The 22,629-nt window shown below is 33.8% G+C and overlaps 1 protein-coding gene across 1 annotated transcript in view; it reads left to right on the top strand.

The window, feature by feature from the left end:
* The window catches only part of LOC149085480 (head-specific guanylate cyclase-like), a 134,863-nt gene that overhangs the window by 2,303 nt on the left and 109,931 nt on the right, over positions 1-22,629 (top strand). Inside the window, exon 2 of the mRNA XM_089233496.1 lies at positions 2,400-2,930. Within this exon, the coding sequence (XP_089089622.1) occupies positions 2,700-2,930 (231 nt within the window). The 5' untranslated portion in view covers positions 2,400-2,699. The remainder of the gene's footprint in view (positions 1-2,399; positions 2,931-22,629) is intronic.

Here is a 22,629-nt window from a genome sequence, read left to right as displayed (position 1 = left end):
TTCTCGTACTTCAGGAACGTGCGATAAAGCTTAAATAAATTGCCAAGAATGAAAAAAAAACGAATAAGATGAACAAAATTGGTTTCGAAAACATTATTATGATACAATTTTTTTTTTAATTATTTTTCTCATATACTTCCAAAGTTTCTCTACTCACACGTGTACATCATTTTGCGAATACACGTAAATATTTAGAACAAAAATGTAAAAGTCAATAATAACGATGGCTATGCATTTTTTAAATTATTCAAGAGTGACACATTTGTATTAAATATTTGGTTTGCACATTCGACTGTTACTAATATAAAGGAAAGATTTAATCACTTTACGCTTGCATGACTTTTAATCCTGTCGTGATTTCCTTTTGATGGTTTCTTTTTTAAATATTTTCAGGGTTATTTATATTCACAGTATATTATACGTAAAGTTTTTATTTAATATCGTTAAATAAACCAAAAAGATATATATATAATTTGAGAACACTTTGTTGAAAATTAAAAAAAAATGGTCTTCATGGATGTGAAAGAGGATTAAGTGTGTACACACTGTTTCAAAGCCGTAATAAAATTCTTTGATGTGTCAGTTATATCACACTGCAAAAATAATTTTATTTAAAAAAAATATTCTTTGATCACTAACATTTTGGGTGTTCAGGTTGGCAGTACTTCATTCATATATATTTGTTTTTCAGGAGAATTCAAAATTATTCTCTGTATTTAAAAGTTTGTTTCCCTATGCATTGGAATTCCTCATGAAAAATGCATTTTTTGAATTCATTATGTATTTCAGTATTTTGTGGAAGATTTGTTGTTTATGAATAATTAATTGTTGATTAAAAATTTCTACGAATTCATTTTTAAAACTATATGTGTAAATACATATGTATTCAAAGTCATAGATATGGTATTGGTGGCCTCTAAATTTTTCTTTTCCGTTTTCACAACAGATAGAGATCAACAATATAGCGTCCGGATTATATGCACCTAAAAAATGGCTAGATAAAAAATGTAGAAATATGTGCTCAAAAAATACCGAAATAAGCATTAAAAACCCAAAATATGCATTTAAGAACCCAAAATATGCATTTAAGAACCCAAAATATGCATTTAAGAACCCAAAATATGTGCTAAAATGTTTAAAAAGTCGAAAATTAAAAAATATGTATTAAAAGAGAGAAAATTTTTCGTTCACCATGCAAAAAAAAAACAAAAAAAAAACAGATACGTTTTTAAAAGCATTTTCTTTGTATTTCCTGGTGCATATTCATTTACAAAAATATCCTCACTTATTTGTATATATATATATATATATATATATATACACGTATATACAAATAATTTCTACATATTTTTTATGTAAGCATTTCTAATTTCTAGTTAGCTGTAGCTGCTCAGCAACGAAATACCAGAGACAAAAGATTTTATATTAGCATTTCTAGAAATAGCGTCGAAAATGGTAGATTTTTGTTAAAACGTCATACAGTAAAACTCCCTCTTCAAGGTCACCCCGTTTTACGGCCAAATAAAAATTTCCTTTCAAAAAGCCTATTTAAATGATGTATTTCGAACCCCTATATAACAGTCACCCTCAGATACAGTCGCTGACACCATTTTCATCATGCGTTTTATTGAACTAAAATCCCTGTGCAGACACCAATAACAGCAATTTTGGTTCAAATTATGCTGCTTTTATGTGCTTTTATAAATAATTCAACTTCATAATTATAATATTTAATTGTGATTGCCCTACGCTCGATAAAGAAAACAAATCTCTTAAGTCCCTCTTGCGTAAAAAACCGATGTTATGATAATATCATGAATAATATTCGTTTGAAAAATTATAAAAAAAAGTGATTGAGCTTATGCAAAACTTCTAAAGTATATGGACTTATTCTGAAAACTCTTTGATTTTATGCATTTATATGCATTAATGCTATTAAAGGCCAAAACATGCAAATGCATATAATCCAGACTCTAGTCATATGCATGCAATTTGCTTTAAGAAATCAAAAAACATTGATAACATTATAACATTATTAAAACATTAATAATTTTTAAAACATTGATATGCATTTAATCATAATCTCGGAAAGAACATAGTGAATACGTAGTTATAAATACATCACCTTATTCGAATTTTTCATTCCATGGTTTTAAAGAACAAATCATAACTTTACCTCAGTACATATGTTGAAGAGATGGCTGCCATTAGAAACAACTGAGCTTATCTTGAAATAACTACTAGTGAATATATACTGTAGCAATTTTTTTACAGGTAGAAATTGTATACATATATCCGCTTTAACTAGGATACCTGAATCAGTATCGAGTTTTTCAATTAATTTTGTTAGTTGTATCTTCAAAATAAAATATATTGGTTATATTTTTTTTCACTTGCAGGGATTCCGTGGTCTAGTTTTTGCGAGACTCTTCAGCAAAGAATATATTTATTGAATAAAATCTAGTGATCTCCCTCTAAAAGTATTCAACAGCAGTTATTCATCTCTATTCGTTACCTGCATCAGACAGAATCCCAAGAAACATATGTGTATGCAATCGACAATCGATGTGCGTTACTGGTGCTTCGTCGGAGTGTACGAGCTGAACTGAATATCTTGAGTAAAACTTCTTAGAGAGAGAAACGAAAAATAAAAATCAATCGTATTCAAAATACTGAGGATGTTCTGAATCTATATAATCATGTTTTCTCCGTGCAGTGCTTTAAGTAGATCCAGTCCTTGTAGGCGGATGTCTCTTTTGACTCCTCCTTCGACAAGGTCTGGAAGCACGGAAGACATTGCCTTAAGTCCTCGTAGCAGTGGAGGTCTGTCACCAGATTTTTTACATTTAGAGAGACCCGAAACTCCAAAAGAAGAGAGGCTCGACATCCATGTTCTTAGCACAGCTGTCAGGACACTTTGCAGTCCTTCCGTAAGTTTTTGCGGAATTTCTTATGATTAGATCTTATTTTTTATTGGAAATACAGGGTGGGCGAGAAATTATAGAAACATTTTAAAAATTAACAAAAAATCGGCCAATCAACATGAAAAGGTTAGGTTTGCATTGAAATACTTATCATGGACTAGAGTTTTTTTGTTGATAAATTTGAAAAATATAGTTCGGAATTTTCCTCGCAGATGGAGCTGTACCTTAAAAAACCCGGCGTAACACATTAAATGTGATACTAACAATACATACACATATTTAATTTTTATTAATATTTGCATGCATTACACGAGTATATTGTATCATAGAAAGAATTAAACGGTTGAAATGGAAATGGGTTGAACATATTGCCAGAAGACAGGACAACAGATGGACCATAATTATTCTAGATTGGTACCCACGTGGTGTTACACGTTAAAGAAGGCGCTTACATACTAGATGGAACGATGAAATCCGAAAGATGGCTGGAGTCAACTGGATGGTAAAAGCATCAGGCAGAAGAAAACTGGAAAATTTAGAAGAGAGAGAGAGAGAGAGGACCCCTACATCCAGCAATGGATTGAAAGTGGTTGATGAGGATGACGATGATCTGCTAACATCGATTTCTCGTGATAATTGCTCTTATTTTGGGTTGCTCTTTTTTAGTTATATTTGACATCCATATTTTTTATAGGCATCTTTTGGGCATTTTGCCTGTTGTGGCCTTTGTACTTGGATTTGTATAAAAGACGTTTCTCGTGATACAACGTCATCTGTGAGTGAAATTTCGAACTATTTTCTCCAATTCATCAAAGAAAAAAAAATCTGGATGATAAGTATTTTAGGTACAAACCGGACCTTTCTATGTAAGTTGGTTGGTTTCTTGATTAATTTTTTTAAATGTGTCTAGGAATTCTCATCCACCCTGTATTACTTTTTTTGTGAATTATCGTTTCGTTTAATTGATAATATTGTTATTAATATTTTTAAAATTTGATTATTTTCTATTATAAGTTATATTTTTATATACAAGTAGTTATTATTACAAACTGATATTTTTTTCGTACACATTTTCTCATATTTGCTTAGACAGAATTGAGTGTAAAAAAAAATTAGCGTCTATTATGCGATTTAACCCTATACATACTGGCATCCACTAACCTGTACTTTGTAGCCAGTAATTCCGTTTAGTCGATAGTATAGAAAATATTCAGGGATACTGCAGCGAGGGGAGTTACATGTAGTCTGGTATTCGAAAAGGCGGAGCAATTATCCCACTACCTCATTCTACTCGTCCTTCTTGACATCTTTCTACCAAGTTGATTCAAGACGATGAAGCCAAAACGTGTTGGTGTCTCATTGTGTGGAAATAATGACTTGGAGGTTATCGAGGGCAGAGCAAAAAACGAGCATTATGTTCAGGTACATGGATCGCAGATGATTTATTACGAAAGAAAAAGATGATCACACAATATATTTTTAGTATATCGAGGTAAATAGTGTATTACTAAAACCCGCTTTGATGCTATATTCCCTAGCTCCATATAATGGTCAGCAAAAAAAGTTTGGCTAACATGTGCGTAAGTCGTTTAAAACTTTAAGAATTTAAATGTTTTTTCCATAATACAGAGGGTGCTTGAAAGTACATTGACAGTTCTATAAATAAATTCGTATCATCTACAATTTTCCATTGCCCATATATTGATGACTCATAATTTAGGATTAAAAATAATGCAGTGAAACCTCGCTCTACAACGATATTTTTTCGAATTTTGTTTGAAATTGTCTACAGTCGAATGTCAAACACCTCTCGATACAAAGTTATCCTTTACCAAGATAAATTCCTCTATAATGATATTTTTAAGATATTTCACTAAAAATTACCTTTAATAATACATTTTTTAATTTCTCACCAGTGTTTGTTCTTCGAGGGCGTTTAGTAACATCGATATTTTGCACTATCTAACGCACCGAAAGTGTTAATGGAGATATCGTGAAGCTATTTTCTGTATACAATACAGTGCGGGCAGCAGCTCACAATGTGAAACAAACTAAATGAAATTTATTGATCAACTAATCAATTAGAATTTTTTTTACGAATAAAAAGACACTTGAAAAGACACTTCATGGTGGTACTAACAACGCCAACTCAGAAGATATGCACAGCAGCATAAATTTGGTGGCACCTGATGATGAAACGCTACCTCTCGATATAATGATAACGCCTCCACGATATTTTTTCATGATCCGCAGACTCTGGTTGTATCGAGGTTCCACTGTAATAGTATTATTATTATCAATCTTGATAACAGTGATATTGCAATATATTTGATGCTTTTCATAAATAACTGATTCAAGTCTGAAACTCAAAACCCAGTGTGAATAAAATTCAAATGATGGCTATCTCGTATTTTTAATAAAATCCCTCCCTCGTTATCGAAATTGGAGTATGAATCACAAAATTGTATTTTAATGATTTCAGTCAAAACGTAGAGGTAAAGCGAATAGAATATTTTTCACCCAATAAAATACTTCTTTTGTAGTAGAGTAAAAGCAGAATTGATACTGTGTTACCGCATTTGCTAAGTTGTTACTTTGAATAAAGCAATTTACATTTGACGAAGCCAAAATAAGAACAGAATTGATAAATAATTCCTTACATTTTTGATTTTTAGCTATTGTATAATGGTGTTAAAGAATCGAAAGACAGTTAAATACATTTGCCCAACATACTTTATAAGCATAAATAAACCTAAATTCAGTGTATATGCAGATGTGGTGGCATGACAAAGGAAATATTCACGAGAAAAGCTTATTGAAATTTGGTATTTTTTCCGCCTCTTTGTTCGTTTCTTATAACGCTAATTTTTTTTCCTCTAGACTATAGAAACTTCATGAAATTTTTCTCCGAATACCGATATTGTTTTTCACGCCACAAAAACTCATCTACACAAAAATCCAAAGTTCGCATTCCGGGCACTGCCATTCCATGGCCACTTTTGTGATCAATGCATGGTTTTTACGGGTAGCATAATGAAGTAAACAATTAATTTTTCTGAACACTGCGACTTTGATTGAGACCGAGTAAGGAAAAGTATTTTTCAAAGCCGGATCCAACCCTCAGCGCTACACAGCTTCAACCGGTGTAAAAACCGGTTTTGAGGTGTGGCTAGCACAACTCGGGCTATTTTAATGGCCGATTTTGCGTAGTCACCCTTCCAGAACTAGGTTTGAGCAGCTCAGAATCGCGTAGCACGGTCGTTGTGGACCATGGAACGTAACACCTGATTCTTAATAAGAATCCGCTTCTTAGCTAAGGATTGGTATTTAGTTAAGAAGCGAGAGGGAATTTTGGAACCACATTCTTAACTAGAATCGTTTTCGCTCCGTTGTTAAAAATCAAGTTAAGAAGTGGGTGACCCCCACTTCTTAACTCGATGCTCCGTAGACGATTTTTTCTTCCATGGAAGATGGTGTCGATTCTTGCTTTATTAGATGCTTTTTTGATGATTCTGACGATCATACTTTAAAAATTAATAATGGTATTTAACAGATGCATTTTTATCACATCAGTAAGGAATCGCAGAATATTGCAGAATGAGGAATTTTTCGAAGATTTAAAGTCATCGTAAATAATATCTGAAAGTTGTGGGAGGGGGAGGAGTTGGAGACAGTGTGTTGGAGTCTATATAGTGCATATATATTGGTGGTAATAGTGATGATGATCATCTCGTAAAAGTTTGATAAATTTTGCTACATTTATCACATTTACTAGTGGTTATGCATAATTCTCAAACTTTTAATTCATAAATATCATGATCGATGGGTCATAAATATTTTACAACTTTTATTGCTTTAATATGGGAGTTTAAAGATTTGAAATTTTTTTGGTTTAAAAATTGAGAAGAAATTGAATTTATTACAAAATCGATTCTCAGTTACGTCATAAAAACAAAAAATGTGAGAAGAAGCTCTAATCGGCCAAAATATGAATGTACATCGAGAAATATAAAAATCATTAATTTTAATTAATCATCTGCTGTGCTTTTTCCATACGTACGTATGTAGAAAAAGCCAACATTACATAAGTGATATCAAATATCAATTATTATATTATTGTATTTGCTGATTACAACTATTTTTATTTGACATATTTTTATCTTTTTTTTTTCAAAATTGATGTCAAATATTTTTCCAGTTTTGTTCATAATGTTTGCTACAACTGATTCTTTGCATGGCTTCAAGACATACAGGGTGGATACTATCGACCGCCCAATAATAAAACACGTGATTACTTGTGAAAGACTAATATGGAAAAGTGTTTTCTGTTTTAGGAATCGAACGAATATTAGAGTTATACCGTCTCAAAATTTTGTGACGTGTAAGTTTTGTAACGATCAGTTACGCGTCTAACATCCAACGGGGAAAAAATTCCCATGCGAACGGGTTGCCTCTAATTGGAAATGAACTGAAATATTCATTCCCGTTTGAAGCCAAGTCAGTTATATTCGTCCTCAATTGGCGATTTCTCCTTTCCGTGTAGTGATATTAACCTTGTTATTACGTGTTACCTTCACTCGCTTATATTTGCTAATTTATCGCCAGAAAAATTGTTTTGCCAGAAAATCAACACTTATTTACCAAAATGCGGCAATTTTTTCATTCACTGTTAAGTGAAATTTTTTGAGGGAAATTGCAAGGGAAATAAACTAGTTTGAGCAGCTTTCTCTTGATTACTCTCAGGGCTATAGCATTGCTATCAGCTTGAAAACGTCAAGTTGTACTTTTGGTGCACATTAGATGACTTCTGGGAGGATTCAAAACTGACGTCATCAATTTGTAATGCGTTGAAAGTCCATAATTATTGATCAAATCAAAAAACTGTTGAAACACTTCTCCATGTTCATTTTTCACAAGGAATCACATGTGTAATTATTGAGCGGTCGATAGCATCCACCCTGTATAAATCGTGTGACGTGTTCGTATTTGTTAGAAAAATATAGATTCGGAGCGCTCTCTCTTTAATATATAAGTATATTATACTTGTGAATATTTTTTCATGACGGAATCCATTCATTGTGTCTATATATAAGCTTGCATTTCATATTTGTATACTATATGATTTAATATTTCAACACATGAAATCAACGTTTGCGTCATTTTCCATCGAATAAATTTAAATTCAATGCATTCCAGTGATAAATAACAACATCATGTTTCGGTTCAGCGTCGCTAAAAATATTAAAGACGTGATGAGCAAAAGTAATCTTGTGTAGCGACAGCTGGGTGATACTTGAACAACTGAAATGGGTAATGGTGTGTTTTCGCTTATATTACTGAATCTCCGAATTGGAATAGCGACATTAAGGTCGGCAGTAATCGAACTGTCCGAAGTTATATCTCTTGCCCTGTACTTTCTTTTATTTTTGTGGGAAAAAAAGAAGTTTCCCAGTCGGCGTCGTCATCATTTTCTTTTCGGTGAGAGTTATATCACACAAAGCAACCAAAGTAAACACTAGAATATCTTATGAAGACGCAAAAACGTACGAATGGGGGAAAAAACTATAATATTCAGCAAGACATGGAAAACAGCTCGAGATTATTTCTGATTTCATGCCCGAAGAGTTCAGAAAGCTGTGTTTTTATTGGTTATTACTTGTTCATCACAGCACATAAAAATCTTTGTTGTTCTTGATAAATCTTTTCTACTATTAAAATATTCAAAAATTGGTTTCTCCTCTTGAATGAATTTTTTTTTTCAGAAATATTTTTAGTTTTACATCAAAATAACTTACATTAAAGAAAAAAATAAAAAATAAATTAAATATTTTTATGGAAATGCATTTAATATATATATATATATGTAGCGTTAGAGTTGCGATAGTTTAATTAGACGAATGGAATGAGAATCTTAAAGTTGAGATTTTAGTTGTTGATTTTCGTTTCACTTCAAATGCCATATTGTTTCAGATGATGTGTTTGTACTTTATTCCCTCTTGTTCTGGATGAAGAAAAAAAAACTGGTTCAATTGCTTTACCTAAATTTCTTGTTTTTCATCCTGAAAAAGAAAAAAAATTGCAAAATTGAAGGAATAAAGTCCGACTTCTCGTTATAAGCGAATTCCTATTTTTTGCTTGGTCGGGTTAATAAATTTCAGAAAATTTCTCCTTTATATATCTGTATTATCTCGTCTCTTAAATAATCTTTTTGTGCTAATTAGTGAATGAACAGGACTCCAGTAGTGTTTGGTCACACAGCAAGTGGCATTCGCTAAGATGTTTTTGCATAGAATTAAGTATTCTCAAAACGATTTAGTGGACTGAGAGATCGAACAATTAAAATTCTCAATTATTGCTCTATCACAAGGCTGTATGGATTCGTTAAAAGTTTTTTCCCCTAATCGGAAAGGTTTTTTTAGCATGATTTCTTCAGCCCTTTGAAAACGGCCATGTTTTGGTCAAATAAGTCATGGCAGTGACCGTGGTCTCTCAGTCACTGAGAGAGACTAAAGTCGAATGAAACCGTCACATGTGCATTATCTATAGTAGTCTAGTAAAGTGAAAAAATATGACGCTGGGAGGGGGTTAAAAAAATGCAACTCTCTTCTTCATCCATCCTTTGTTGCAAGTACTACCGTCAATTAGGGTGACTTTGCCTAAACTGGAATTAGAAATTTTCATTCAAAATCCGTAGGTTAAGAGTCAAAAATAAAATTTTTATGTTTGGATCATGGTTCGTAGATGTGATTTATGTAGTTCTTTTAATACGTAACCCCTCCTTTTTATGAAAAAATTAAAACAGGCTGGACAAAGTCAACCGGCTTAATGGAGCGCTTTACTTACCACCGCCTGATTGTGTATACAGGGTGATTCAGAAAAAGAGGGAAAAACTTTAAGAGACGATAGTACACATCAATTGTCATTAAAGAATGCATGGTCTAACATGAAACACAAACGCGCGTTTCGAAACGGCCGCTCCACAAATGTTAAAACGGTGTTCTTGTTGAAATTTATTGGTAGAAAAAGAATACCGCATGCACATGCAAATGTAACTTGGGGAAGAAGAAACCGTATGCAAATCCGCGCCATAGTGCATCCGCGCCATAAAGCAAGAAAGGATCCCGTTTCACACAGCTGCCGATGCAAGCGTGCAATTGTTTTCGGAGTGGACAGCCACCTGTGGGGGGGGAACGCTTGCCGTACATTCGTGCTGCCTCTGTGGTACTTCCGTTTGCAGTTCCGCAAATGAAATGCATGTCTGCTTGCGTTACAACTGTTAGAACGGTCGCACGCTGGAATAACCTCACAGGGCTGGCGTCCGTGCCTTGACGCAGATTTGCATACGGTTTCTTCTTCTTCTTCTTCCTCAGGTTACATTTACATGCATGTGGTGATCATTTTTTCCCGATAAATTTCAACGGGAATGCCGTTTTAACGTTTGCGAATCGGCTGTTTCGAAACGCGCTAGCACGTTTGCGTTTCATGTTAGACATGGATTCTTTGATGACAGTTGTTTGTGTTGGTGTGTGCTATCACAACTTAATATTTTTCCCATCTTTTTTGAATCACCCTGTATAACAAGGATGTGAGTGGATTTTGGACAATGCGACCAATACGGTGTGTCAAGAGAACCACGATAACAACAAAAATAACACAAAAAAATACAATTAAATTTTTTTTTAAATATATGACTCAATTATGACTATTTAGTGCGAATCCACGAAACATTACGAAGAAATAAAACTACACGTTAAAGTTGAAATTAGGGTAATTATATACTTATCAAAAATTCCCCTATTATTATAAGGATGTAAGCTTTCTCAAAAAATTAACTCCAAATTCAAATTTCGAAGAGGACGACGGTGAAATCAACCGAACCGATAACTTCACTGCAATATTAGTTAATATACAGGATAAACAACTTAACATAGTTCAAAGCCCCAAAAGCACATGTTATCTTTAGAAAATACGTAAAATATAATCTTGAAAGAGTAGGGGAAAAATTCTAGTATCGAAAAGAAAACATACGAGTTAAGGCAGTAAAAGTTACAGGTTGAATGGTTCCCACAGAAATTTCATGAGTCCGTCCTGGAACAAATTATGAATAAAGTCAAGCTACACTCGTGTGCAAAATTAAGAAAATTAGCACATTATGCCGAATTTCTGGAAAAGTAGTGAACAGATTTTAATGAAATTTGGTACGAATATGCAGTTACAACAGAGAAAGAGATGTATCGTGCAAAAGTCATAGTACGCATGCATGATTTTCAGTAAAGCTCATCAAATTGCAGGAATGTCCAAAATCCACGTTGCGAGATCGAACCGAAAATGAGCCTGAAATGAGGTATGGTCCCCCTCTCACAGTCAGACAGGTCGCACAGCATGACGGCATACTAAACACGAGGCAGTTGAGGAGTCCCTGTGGCAATCGGCCCCACTCCTGAAGCAACGCAGTTTTCAGTTACGGGATGGTTCTTGGAGGGGGATGGCAAGATGCAATTGCCCTCCCAAGAGTGTCCCAGACATGGTCTATAGGGTTTAGGTCAGAAGATCTGGATGGCCAATCCATACGCCGAATATCCTCACTTTCCAGATAATCGTTGACCAGGTGAGCCCGATGTGGACGAGCGTTGTCGTCCATGAACAGGAACATAGGGCCAACTGCGCCCTTGAAAAGTCGAACATAGGGCTCTAAGATCTTCTCTATATATCTCCTAGCAGTCACGGAGCCTCTGTGAAACACATGGAGGGGTATGCGGCCGTCCAACGTGATGCCTGCCCAGACCATGACACCTCCACCACCATAGTGGTCCATATCCTTGATGTGGGAGGAATGGTTTCTGGTACCATGCTCTCTCCAGCTGAGTGTACGTCGAGAATCAGTGTCCAGGCTGAATCTCGACTCATCTGTGAAGAGCACGGTGCTCCACTGAAGTCTGGTCCAAGGCTGATGTTGTCTGCACCATGCTAAACGCTTTCTTTTGTATACTGCAGTTAGCGGGACGCAAACAGCGGGTCTTCTGGAATGAAGCTATCTCTCATGAAGCCTTTGGGCAACGGTATACAGTGAAACTCGAGTTCCAGTGGCAGCATGCAGCTCACGCGAGAGCTGTGATGCTGTAGCAGTCCTGTGGCGCCGTGTTGAAAGTGCCAAATAAAGATCCTGATTGGTCGTCGTGGCTCTTCGGCGACCCTGTCCAGATCTTCTCGATATGCATCCAGTGTCCTGTTTCCACAAATTGCAGACGGCACTGGATGTAACATCGAGCTCTATAGCCACCTGCACTTGTGATTGCCCTGCCTCAAATCTACCGACGATTCTCCATCCCATTTCGTCATCCATACGTTTGTGGCTACCCATTTTACCTGATAGCTTACAAAATTTTCCAAACTCTTGCGAGAAACACAGCGAATGTCGCCAAACAGTACGAGCACACGAATCGTGGAAAACGCCTCGTGCCCTTATCATCCCCTGCGTGGTCACAACTCCGCCCACACGCACGTGTAAACGCTTACGTATTCGACACTGAATATTCGCATACTTCTTTGGTGGCATTATTAGTAATTTTGGTTCAGTACTTTTTGTGAAAATAGACACAAATGTGCAAATTCTCTTAATACTACACACGAGTGTATGTGTATATTTGTTCTTTATAAGATTGAATCTCGTGTTCAAAATAAACTTTTGTTTTTTCAAATTGTTGAAAAGTTTCAATTCATATTTACGTTGTAAGGTTTCATCCATTTATACCTTTTAAGTTTATTTTCTGAGACACATCAAATGACAATTAGAAAGTGGGAAAAGTGACCCCAACTTTCCTATGGAAACTGGGGTGATGTTGCCTACTGATATAAGAATCTTTCGGTAAGGTGTAAAACGAAAACTCCAATTGTTTTACAATCTTCATTACATCTACTACTAACAATAATTACTGACAGGACTCCCCTGGTTATCAAAAAGGCTGCACAAATTAAATTTTAAGGTCTTCAAATTTTTCTCGATATTGAATTTCGTCCGAAAACCGACTTACTGGAGATGTCTTTCTCCGGAAACGCCCCCAAACCTCAGGTTGTCTCATTTACATGTAAAGCAAACGCCTTGACGGCTGCAGCACCTCGCACGATCAAACAAGCAAGTTTTGCACCACCAGAAAACATTTCTTTCAAAACTCGGCAAAGTCGCCCCAGTTGACGATACTACAAATTAATGTTTATGAAGAAAGTCCATGTGCGATGACAAGTTTTTTTTAAAGGAAGAAAAACTAAATATTTTAAGGAAGTTTTGCAATTTTCATCTCGCAATAACCGAATATTTTTTGTCCCTTCGAAATTAGCTCTTTGATAATTTTGGCAATCACTCGTTATAGCGAGATTCTCGTTGTAAGAAATACTTGTTGTAACAGACTTGTACAGTTTATATTTTTAAATTGTGAGATAAAATCTTAATAATAATCAATAATTGTTAGTTACCACTTTTTTCTGCTTATATTTATGCACACAGATATGTGTTCGTAAAATATCAATAGCTGCTTATGGAACAAGCATTTATGCATGCATACGAATTTCGATTTTACAAATATTATTCTAGAAATTTCACGTCTACTCGTCATGTTATCGCTTTTCTATATTTTCTCACGGGAACGAAATCCCACTTCATCCTATGTCAACTTTTTCTTCAACAACGCAAAACGAAATCTCTGAGAGAAGCGTTTGGTTTTCTTATTTTCGTGAATGCTGTGTCACACGAGAGTGCTTTTTTATTTCATATTCTCCTTCATCTAGTATTCCTATAGATATTTTGAGTAGTTCTAAAAAGACAAAAAAAAAGTTTCTGGATTCCGGTCCTATATAGAAAACATTATGTATAGTAATATCATGCTGAAAATCATCGTATCGTCCCCCCTTATGCCAAAAACATGAATGTGTCTGAAATTTCCAAAACTTGTGAAATGACGTTTGAATGTATACTCCACCCATGTTACTGTCCACCCATGTTACTATCCACCCATTACTCTCTGTGAGTGTCATTTCCCTAAAATGTTTTGTAACATGCGTTTCAATAGAGGTTAAGCATTCGCGTTTCTGACAAAACTTAGATAACAAAATAAGACATCCAATCAGCCAAAAAAGTGAAAATTTGCATATCCATTTCTTCTGGCATGGGGGGGGGGGCGATATACATTAAAACTTGGTTAATTCAAATTTTGGATAATTTGAACGTTTACGATTCTCCTTTGAGTTTTCTATCTAATTTAATGTTAAAATGTTTCATTTATTTAAAACATTTTCCCAATTTTTTTGGTAATTCGAAGTTGAAGGAAAAGTAATCATGATTTTTGTATGAGCAAATTTAGTTTGGAAATATATTTTACAAGACTTTTCTTTTCTCGATCAAGTTGTTAGAGAACAAATTTTTAAAGAACAATGAACGTTTGAAAATCCTATTTTTCCTACTCTATTTTTGATAGTTAAATGCTTATTTTAACATTGTTTAGCTGTAGTGCATCGTGACTATGTACTACTTAATATGAATATGCTTTTGAACCTACAGATCAAGGTGTAACATTCAAAATCTGAATCTTTTTGTCGTCATCAAGAATATGGAAAGTATCAGATTTGTATTACGTTAATGAGAGAAAGTACAACTTTGTCTCATTTTTTTTCAACTGGAAACTTTAAAAATTCATAAAAACCGGAAAAATAACCAAATAAAAGAAGGTTTTCAGGGTTAGCATCGCTAGGTCAAGGAAATTTGTTTAAGACAGGAAAAAACTCAAAAACATCCAATAGTTAGCGCTGACGTACACAAATCAAAGAAAAGATACGCAAATAACTAACAGAATGCCTCCAAATCGTTTATAACAGCAGTATGTGTTCCACATGACCACCACCACAGGGGATAACACATTGCAGGCGAGTCACAAATCCAGCTACGCAGAGTGCAGCAGGTCCGGTTGTATACGATACTTCAGGGAACACACTGCATTTGTATGATTTATATGGATTTGAATAGTATTACAGAACAACATTATTTGTCATCTTCTTTTCTATCATTTTTGGAGAATTTCATATAACAATATGTGTATTTCCCTCCAAAATGCAAGAATTAAAAATCGTTCTCGCTTAGCTTGTCAAGAAATTGGAGACACGTGTAGCTCTGAGCCATTCTGCTGGTAATTATAGAAACTAAAAATCGAATTCCAGAACAGTGGAATCATGTAGTAGCTATAAGCTCAATTATTATAATTATAAATTATTAAAATTTTCGAAATATTTTCGTAACTGATGATACAATTTTAATAATTGATAATTGCCATCCTATGTGAATGTTAATGTGATTAAATTGAAATTTCTAGGCATTTTACAGATCCAGAATAGTAGCAAAGATTGGATAATTCGAACTTTTCCCAGTGACTTTGGGCGACTTACTCGACTGTATTTGCTTTTTTTTAATATAATGCAAAAATACAGGCTGTCCTATAAGTCCTATTGCGGCCTTTATCTCAGCAACGAATCAGTCAAGATATTCTGCAGTGATGCTGATTCTAGAACAGTGGAATAATGTAGCTGCTAAGATCAATTATATACATTAAAATGATATATTATTTTAAAATTTGTGTAAGTTTCATAACTGATGATAAAATTTTAATTATTCATAATTACAATCCTTTGTGAATGTTGATGACTAAATTGCAATTCGTAGTCATTTTAGAGATAAAAGATAGATTAATTGGATAGTTCGAACTTTTTTCCAGTAACTTTGGACTTCGAATTAACTAAGTTAGACAGTATAAAACTTTCACCAGACTCATCCATAGGAACTATGTTTCAGTAAAGCATAAATTTAATTGCTTCTACTTTGGCAGAATATGTTTTTTTGGCGAATACATTTCCGTTTATTTTCCTTATTGTTTGAATAATTTTTTTATCGAGATGGGTTATATACTAAATTAGTTATTGATATTTTTATCTTTTATCAAACACTGGTGATGTTTTTTTAATTTGAACTTGACAAAATCTAATCAGATTTTTGTCATAGCACTAAATCCAATAAAAATTTATGAAACTGAAGTTTGCTTTCGGAGAAAAAAATTGACACGGATCATTTTAAATTTGTCTCAAGTATAAGATTAATTTTAAGAAAAGTTGCTGACGTAATGCGAAGGAAAATCTATGTTTTGATACACTGAAAATTTCGACGGTGATGCAAATTACCACCCATGGTCACGTCCATAACAGCTCTTTTTTATTTAGTTGTACTTAGTTGACTTTGTGTATGAATCTTAATATCTGAAGAGAAAGAGAATATGAAAATGTATTTTTCTGGATCAAGAAGGGATAGAGGAAGAAGAAGTAGATGTGTTGTGTATGTGTATGAGGATATATTTAGAGAGGGCAAGAAGGTTTATCTTCGCTTCACTTCTATTTCTTTGCGTCTTTCTCCTGGGAAATTTCTTTCGGCCGCTAGTGGATATGACAAAACATGACAAAAAATACCCTTGATCTTTGCCTTTTAAACCTTGAAGAGCTCAGCTATTCAAAACTTTGGGAAAAAGTACTGAAATCCAGAATAAAATAAAACATCCTCATGGTAATCCCCATATTAACTTTAATTGGCAAGCATTGAAATATCTAGAGGAGAAAAATTTTGACGGCTTATGTAAATCAAGTACCTCGAAGAATGCTATTAAATGACAAAAGAAATTATTGTCAATATTAAAAAAAATATGAGATGTTACACTTCAGGGAACACACTGCATTTGTATGATTTACATAGATTTGAATACGAAGGTTTTTAACACACACACACACAACTGGCTGTTGCGAAGATATATTTTGGAAAGAGAGAAAATTCAACTGTCCCTGCGGGGAATCGAACCCATGTCCTTTCACTTTCCGGGTGAACGCCCTAGACTGCAGAGGCACAGAGTCTAGTGCCTCTGTAGTCTAGTGGTCTAGGGCGTGGGTTCGATTCCCCGCAGGGGCAGTTGAATTTTCTCTCTTTCCAAAATATATCTTCGCAACAGCCAGTTGTTGAAAACCTTCGTATAGTAGCGGAGAGTGACGCCATATCCCCCCCCCTGAAGAGATTTGTATGGTATTACAGAACACAACATTATTGTTTTTCAGCTTCTTTTCTATCATTTTTGGAGAACGCATATAGCAATATGTGCATTTCCCTCCTAAATGCAAGGATTAAAGATCGTTCTCGTTTAGCTTGTCAAGAAATTGGAGACATGTGTAGCTCTGAGCCATTCTGCTGGTAATTATAGAAACTAAAATGCTGTTGGCTGAAATTTCCAAAACTTGTGAAATGACGTTCGAATGTTTACTCTACCTATGTTACCTTATGAGTGTCATTTCCCTAAAATACTGTTTAACATGCGTTTCAATAGAGGTTAAGCATTCGCGTTTCTGACAAAACTTAGATAACGAAATAAGACACTAGTCCTGATGCCTTATATTTTAACTTGCAAGGAAAAAACGAATTTAGTTCTTCAATGAACTTTTATTACCTAAATCTGGCTTTCAATATGTAAACTGAAGTTTTTATTTACGCACATTTAGTGCAAATGTTTTTCTGTCGACGTGTATATGTGCGTTTTTGAAGCAGTATCTGCAAAGAAAACAGCTTGATATCAGTGACCGACAGAATTATGTTGCATAACTTATGCGCATGAATTTTTCTATAATCCAAAATGTAAACAAAACGAAATGTAGAATTTCTTTTCAAATGTGGACTGAGTTTCAAATTCGTTTTCGGTATATACATTGTTTCGTCTTTCGTTCACAAGATATCAGTTTCTGAAATTCGCTGTTCATTGGTAGAATATTTCTTATTTATTCTATTAAATTTCAAAGGTGATATCTAAAACCAAATACAATGCCACGATTTGAAAAGATCTCTCACCCTCTACTTTTTCAAATGCATATATCGAATTATTAACGTCCGCTGATAACTGTATTTTTTAATTTGGATGATGACAGTATTAAAAAATGTGTCATATATGTGTATGTGTATGTATTGTTTACAATTTTTGTTTTACATTTTTAATTGGGTTGCTATGTTTTTGAAATATATGACATCCATATTTTTATGGGAATGTTTTTCTCAGCCACCTCGTTGGGAATTTTGCCTGTTGTGGCTTTGTATTTGTATTTGTATAATATAAAAATTAATGTTTGAATAAAAAAATGACAAGAGATAAACATTTACATTAACATTGAAGCCTTGAAAAAAAGTGTTTTTCCGTACAGTTTTCAATAAGAACAATGAAACAATTGAATAATATTAAATAGAAAGTGACAAATCTTCAAATTCAATTAAGAAATTTACTTCTTGAGTCGGAAAAACTCCTCTGTATTCTTAAAAGCTAATGTTTAGTATATTTCAAACTACGGTCGGTATTATGCTCTACGAATTTCTTCGCAAAAACGAAACACGTTTCACGTTTACTCTTGACAGATTAAACATGCGGAAATCGTATTGATTCAGAACCCGCTAGAATGGTGAATAGGATATAAACTGAGGACGTTCAGGAGGGTACTAAATTACAGCGAATGCTGATTAATTAGATTGAAATTTTCATTTCAATAAATTTTTTTATTAACTCTATCAGTACCTAGATGATTCAAAGTTTTAATAATGAAATTATTTATTAGTAATTTTATAATTAAAAAAAACTAATCCAACTACAATAAAATTTTGTCTAAGATCTTTCCAACATGATTATTTAATTAAATCGATTTTCCACTCAGATTTTCTGTCTGTTGCAGTGTTTAAAGAATTGTTATTTCGTTTTTGTATATTAATTTCGACAGTATATATCTAACAAATTATGGTCTTCCATGCAAAAAATGAAATTGAATGTTTTTTGTTCTTCCTGATCTTTTTTTTTTATCTACAATTGTTGCAATTTTAAGATTTTTTAGTATCTTATATACATTAATTATTATTAATATATACAGGGTATTGCCTTGAAGTGGCGACAGACTCAGAGGGGTGATATTAGGCATCAATAGGAAGGAACATAAGAGGAACAAAAATTGCCATAAAACATGCTATCACAAACCACGTTAACCACCGGAATGACCACACGATCCTTATTTTTACGGGACATTCCCGTATTTTTTTTTTATTTTGTCTATCTCGACTTTTCTTATAAAATTGTCCCATTTTTTCCCCGTAAAATTACTTGAATTTATAATCTCGACTGAAATCGTAGATGAAGATAATTCTTATCAATTGTACCTTGCCTTGCGATAATATAATGACTATAAATGTGTATATGTGCGTGCGTGTAGTGTGTGTGTGTGTAAATATTCATTTCATATAATACATATATAGATTTTGAATGCTCTATGAAAATTTTTGTTTTTGATGCTTAATATCACCGCTCTGAGTTCATCGTCACTTCAAAGGTAACACCCTGTATATGATAAAGATTAAAATATTTCCTCTCCCAAGTTAAAATTTAATTAATGGTAATAAAATTTTTTCTAAGATAAGATTGTATGACATATTAGATACAGAGTCTCCCACAATCGACAGACGGTTTTTAATATTGAATAGCAAGAAAACGGTGACATATATTAAAGTCATTCTTGAAGAATATAAATGCGAAAAATCAGGGATTTCAGTCGTCATTCATGTTGCAAGGGGATGTTGCATAGTTATTAAAATGGAAAAATTAACTTTTTACATGGGGACTATGTGTCCAAAAGCCAGATTAGAAAGTTGTTTACTGATGCCAAAAAATAACATCCACATTTCTAAGTGCAACATTCACTGAGCTATTTGAATAAAAAATACGAAGGAAAGTTGGGAAAGAACAACAAAAACGAACGGACTAGGCTTCTTTCCTAACTTTTCTCAGATTTTTGAATTCAGATATCTCTGCGGAAACTGTACTTAGAAATGTGGAAAATTTTTGTTGGCATTAGGAGAGACAGGAAAAATACTTTCTAATTGGGTTTTTGAGCACAAAGTGTCGATATAAAAAGTTAATTTTTTTATTTTAATAACTATATAACCACTTGCAACATGAATGACGTAGCTGAAATTCTTGACTTTGTTTTTGCACTCTTATATTCCGCAAGAATAACTTCAATATAACTGTCACTGATTTCTTGCTATCCCATTTTGAAAACCGTCAATCTATTGTGGAATATTATGTATATATTATTGTATACTGTATATATATTACATTAAAAAATATTTCAAAATAATTATAAATTTTGGAAAATATTGTTTTCCATTCAAAAATATATATTCCATAAAAATACAAACAATACACACTTTGAGTACTTCTCGTAAGAAGCAAATGTTGAAATTCTCTATTGGATAAGGAAAAACCTTGAATAGTTTCGCCTTATAGATACCTATTTTAATTAGTAATTACGACGAAATATCAGCGAAAAGCTGAAAAAAGGCAGAAGTGATGGGAAAAAATGTCTTTAATGAAATTAATTTCTCATTAAAAATTCGAATTTTACACGATTATTATCCTGTTAATGTTCATAACTTTATTAATTTTTCGGTGAAGTGATGGAGATTATTTACGTAGATTCGATAGATACGTTCTTATATTGAATTAGCAAATATAATCCAAGCAGAAGAAAACATCCTATGGGTTGGATTTTTCGCTAGATAATATCAAACAACTTACAACTGAATCAAATTATGAGAACTGTGTTGTATCATATGATAAAATTTTTACGCATACCATTAATTTTGGAATTGTTTTCCAATGCATGTGAGTTATTTGCTTATTTTAATAGGAAATGTATAAATATCATAGAGGAAATGAAAACTTATGAAGATATGACTCTAGATATGATATCTATTTTAGACACTAAAAGAGAGACAATATGAAAAAAAAACACGATGTGTTTAATTTCAAAATCAATTGCAATAGCAACAATTCATTGGAATTCCCAATCCATTCCGATTCATTAATGTGCCTTGCATTTTCTTTAGTACTTTTTTTTTATGATCGACGATTAAAAGATACTTTGTAAAACGATATTCCTGTTTACCTTTAATGTAAAAAGAACTCGAGTATTTTGTAGATTTTTTCTAAAGCAAAAAAAAAAAATTGCTTTTTTCAGTTCTATCAGGCACAGACAGTTATTCAATTAGCATAGTTCGTTTAGGGTAAGCAAAAACTTTTCTGTAATAATCAAAACGTTGTAGCTGAGAACAACAAGTACAGGGTGGTTATAAATAAACGGACACTATTCAGACTTATGTAGAGCCCATTCTGATGGAGGTATTTTGAAGAAACTTGGTGTATAAGGTATATGAACCATGTGGAAAAGAAAGATTCAATAGAAAATAGTTCAATTTCTGACCACCAGGTGAAAAGTTGAGGTTTTTATCGCAGCAGTAATATTTTCCCATGGTCCAAATAAGGTTAGGAAGTTTCAATTAAATACACCCGACACAACACAACGAGCGCAACATAGGTCGAAGCAGTGTCAATTTAATTAAACTGACGCTAACTCAAGTTAATTATATATTGACACTACTCCGACCAATGTAGCTCCCGTTGCGTTGGACGTATTTCATTGAAACTGGGTATACGCATATTATTTGTACCATGTGAAAAAGACAACTGCGATAAAAAAGCGCCACCTTTTAACTGGTGGTCAAAAATTTAACTTTTTTAAATTAAATCTTTCTTTTCCCCATAGTCCATATATGCTATATAATATACCAAGTTTCATATATCTCTATCAAAATGGGTGCTACATATGCCTGATTAGTGTCTATTTATAGCAACCCTGTATTATAGAGTTTCCGTTTAATACTTCTCCTTCCTCAGTTTTATTTTTATTACTCATAATTCATGAGTAGAAATTTAATATATTAAAATATGAATAATGAAGCCAAAAAAAAAATAATAGAAATGTAGGCAATTTTATATTTTCAGTTTTCTCATAAATCAACAACTACGCATTTCCTTGATTATATAATTTGTATATTTTCTAAGCTATAATCTCCCAAATTACATTGAAAAAGGACCGAAAAATAAAACATTGATTTTACACTGCTGGCCACCCAAATTGCAACACCAAGAAAGACAAGAGATATCGCAACAATATTTATTTTGTAGATAACATGTTGACCAAGCATCAAATGATTAAATTTATAGACTTCTGTGAAGTGTGGTTCCTGCCAAAATCAGTAGCCAGAGTAGCCGCCATTGTTGGAGATCACCGCTGCCACACGCCTCGGCATTGATTCAAAGAGACTTTGGATGTGTTCTTGGGGTACAACAGACCAAGCAGCTTCCACGCGTTGCCAAAGTTGATCTGGTGTGGCAGCTGGGGATGTAATCTGGGTCAATCGTTGAGCAACCATGGACCACATGTTTTCTATCGGCGAAAGATCCGGAGAGCGAGCTGGCCAGGGAAGCAATTCAATCTGGCGATTGACGAAGAACCTTTGGACAATGCGTGCCACGTGTTTTCGCGCATTATCCCGTTGAAATATGGCTGTGGGCAAGCCCTGAAGGTAAGGAAGGACAACTGGCTCCAACACCTCGGAGATGTAGCGCTGGCTTTTTAAAGTACCGGCAATGCATACTAGAGGAGTGCGAGAGTGATATCCAATACCGCCCCATACCATAATACCCGGTGCAGGACCAGTGTGGCGGGGCATAACGCAGCTGTTCATGCATAACGCAGCTGTTGGGCATCC

This window comes from Pholcus phalangioides, unplaced genomic scaffold (assembly GCF_987345545.1).
Source record: "Pholcus phalangioides strain wild (caught in Gottingen) unplaced genomic scaffold, Ppha-v1.0 ptg000007l_1, whole genome shotgun sequence".
NCBI lineage: Eukaryota > Metazoa > Arthropoda > Arachnida > Araneae > Pholcidae > Pholcus > Pholcus phalangioides.
The sequence above is the reverse complement of the archived record's forward strand: the minus strand, read 5'-3'. Positions and strand labels throughout refer to the sequence as shown.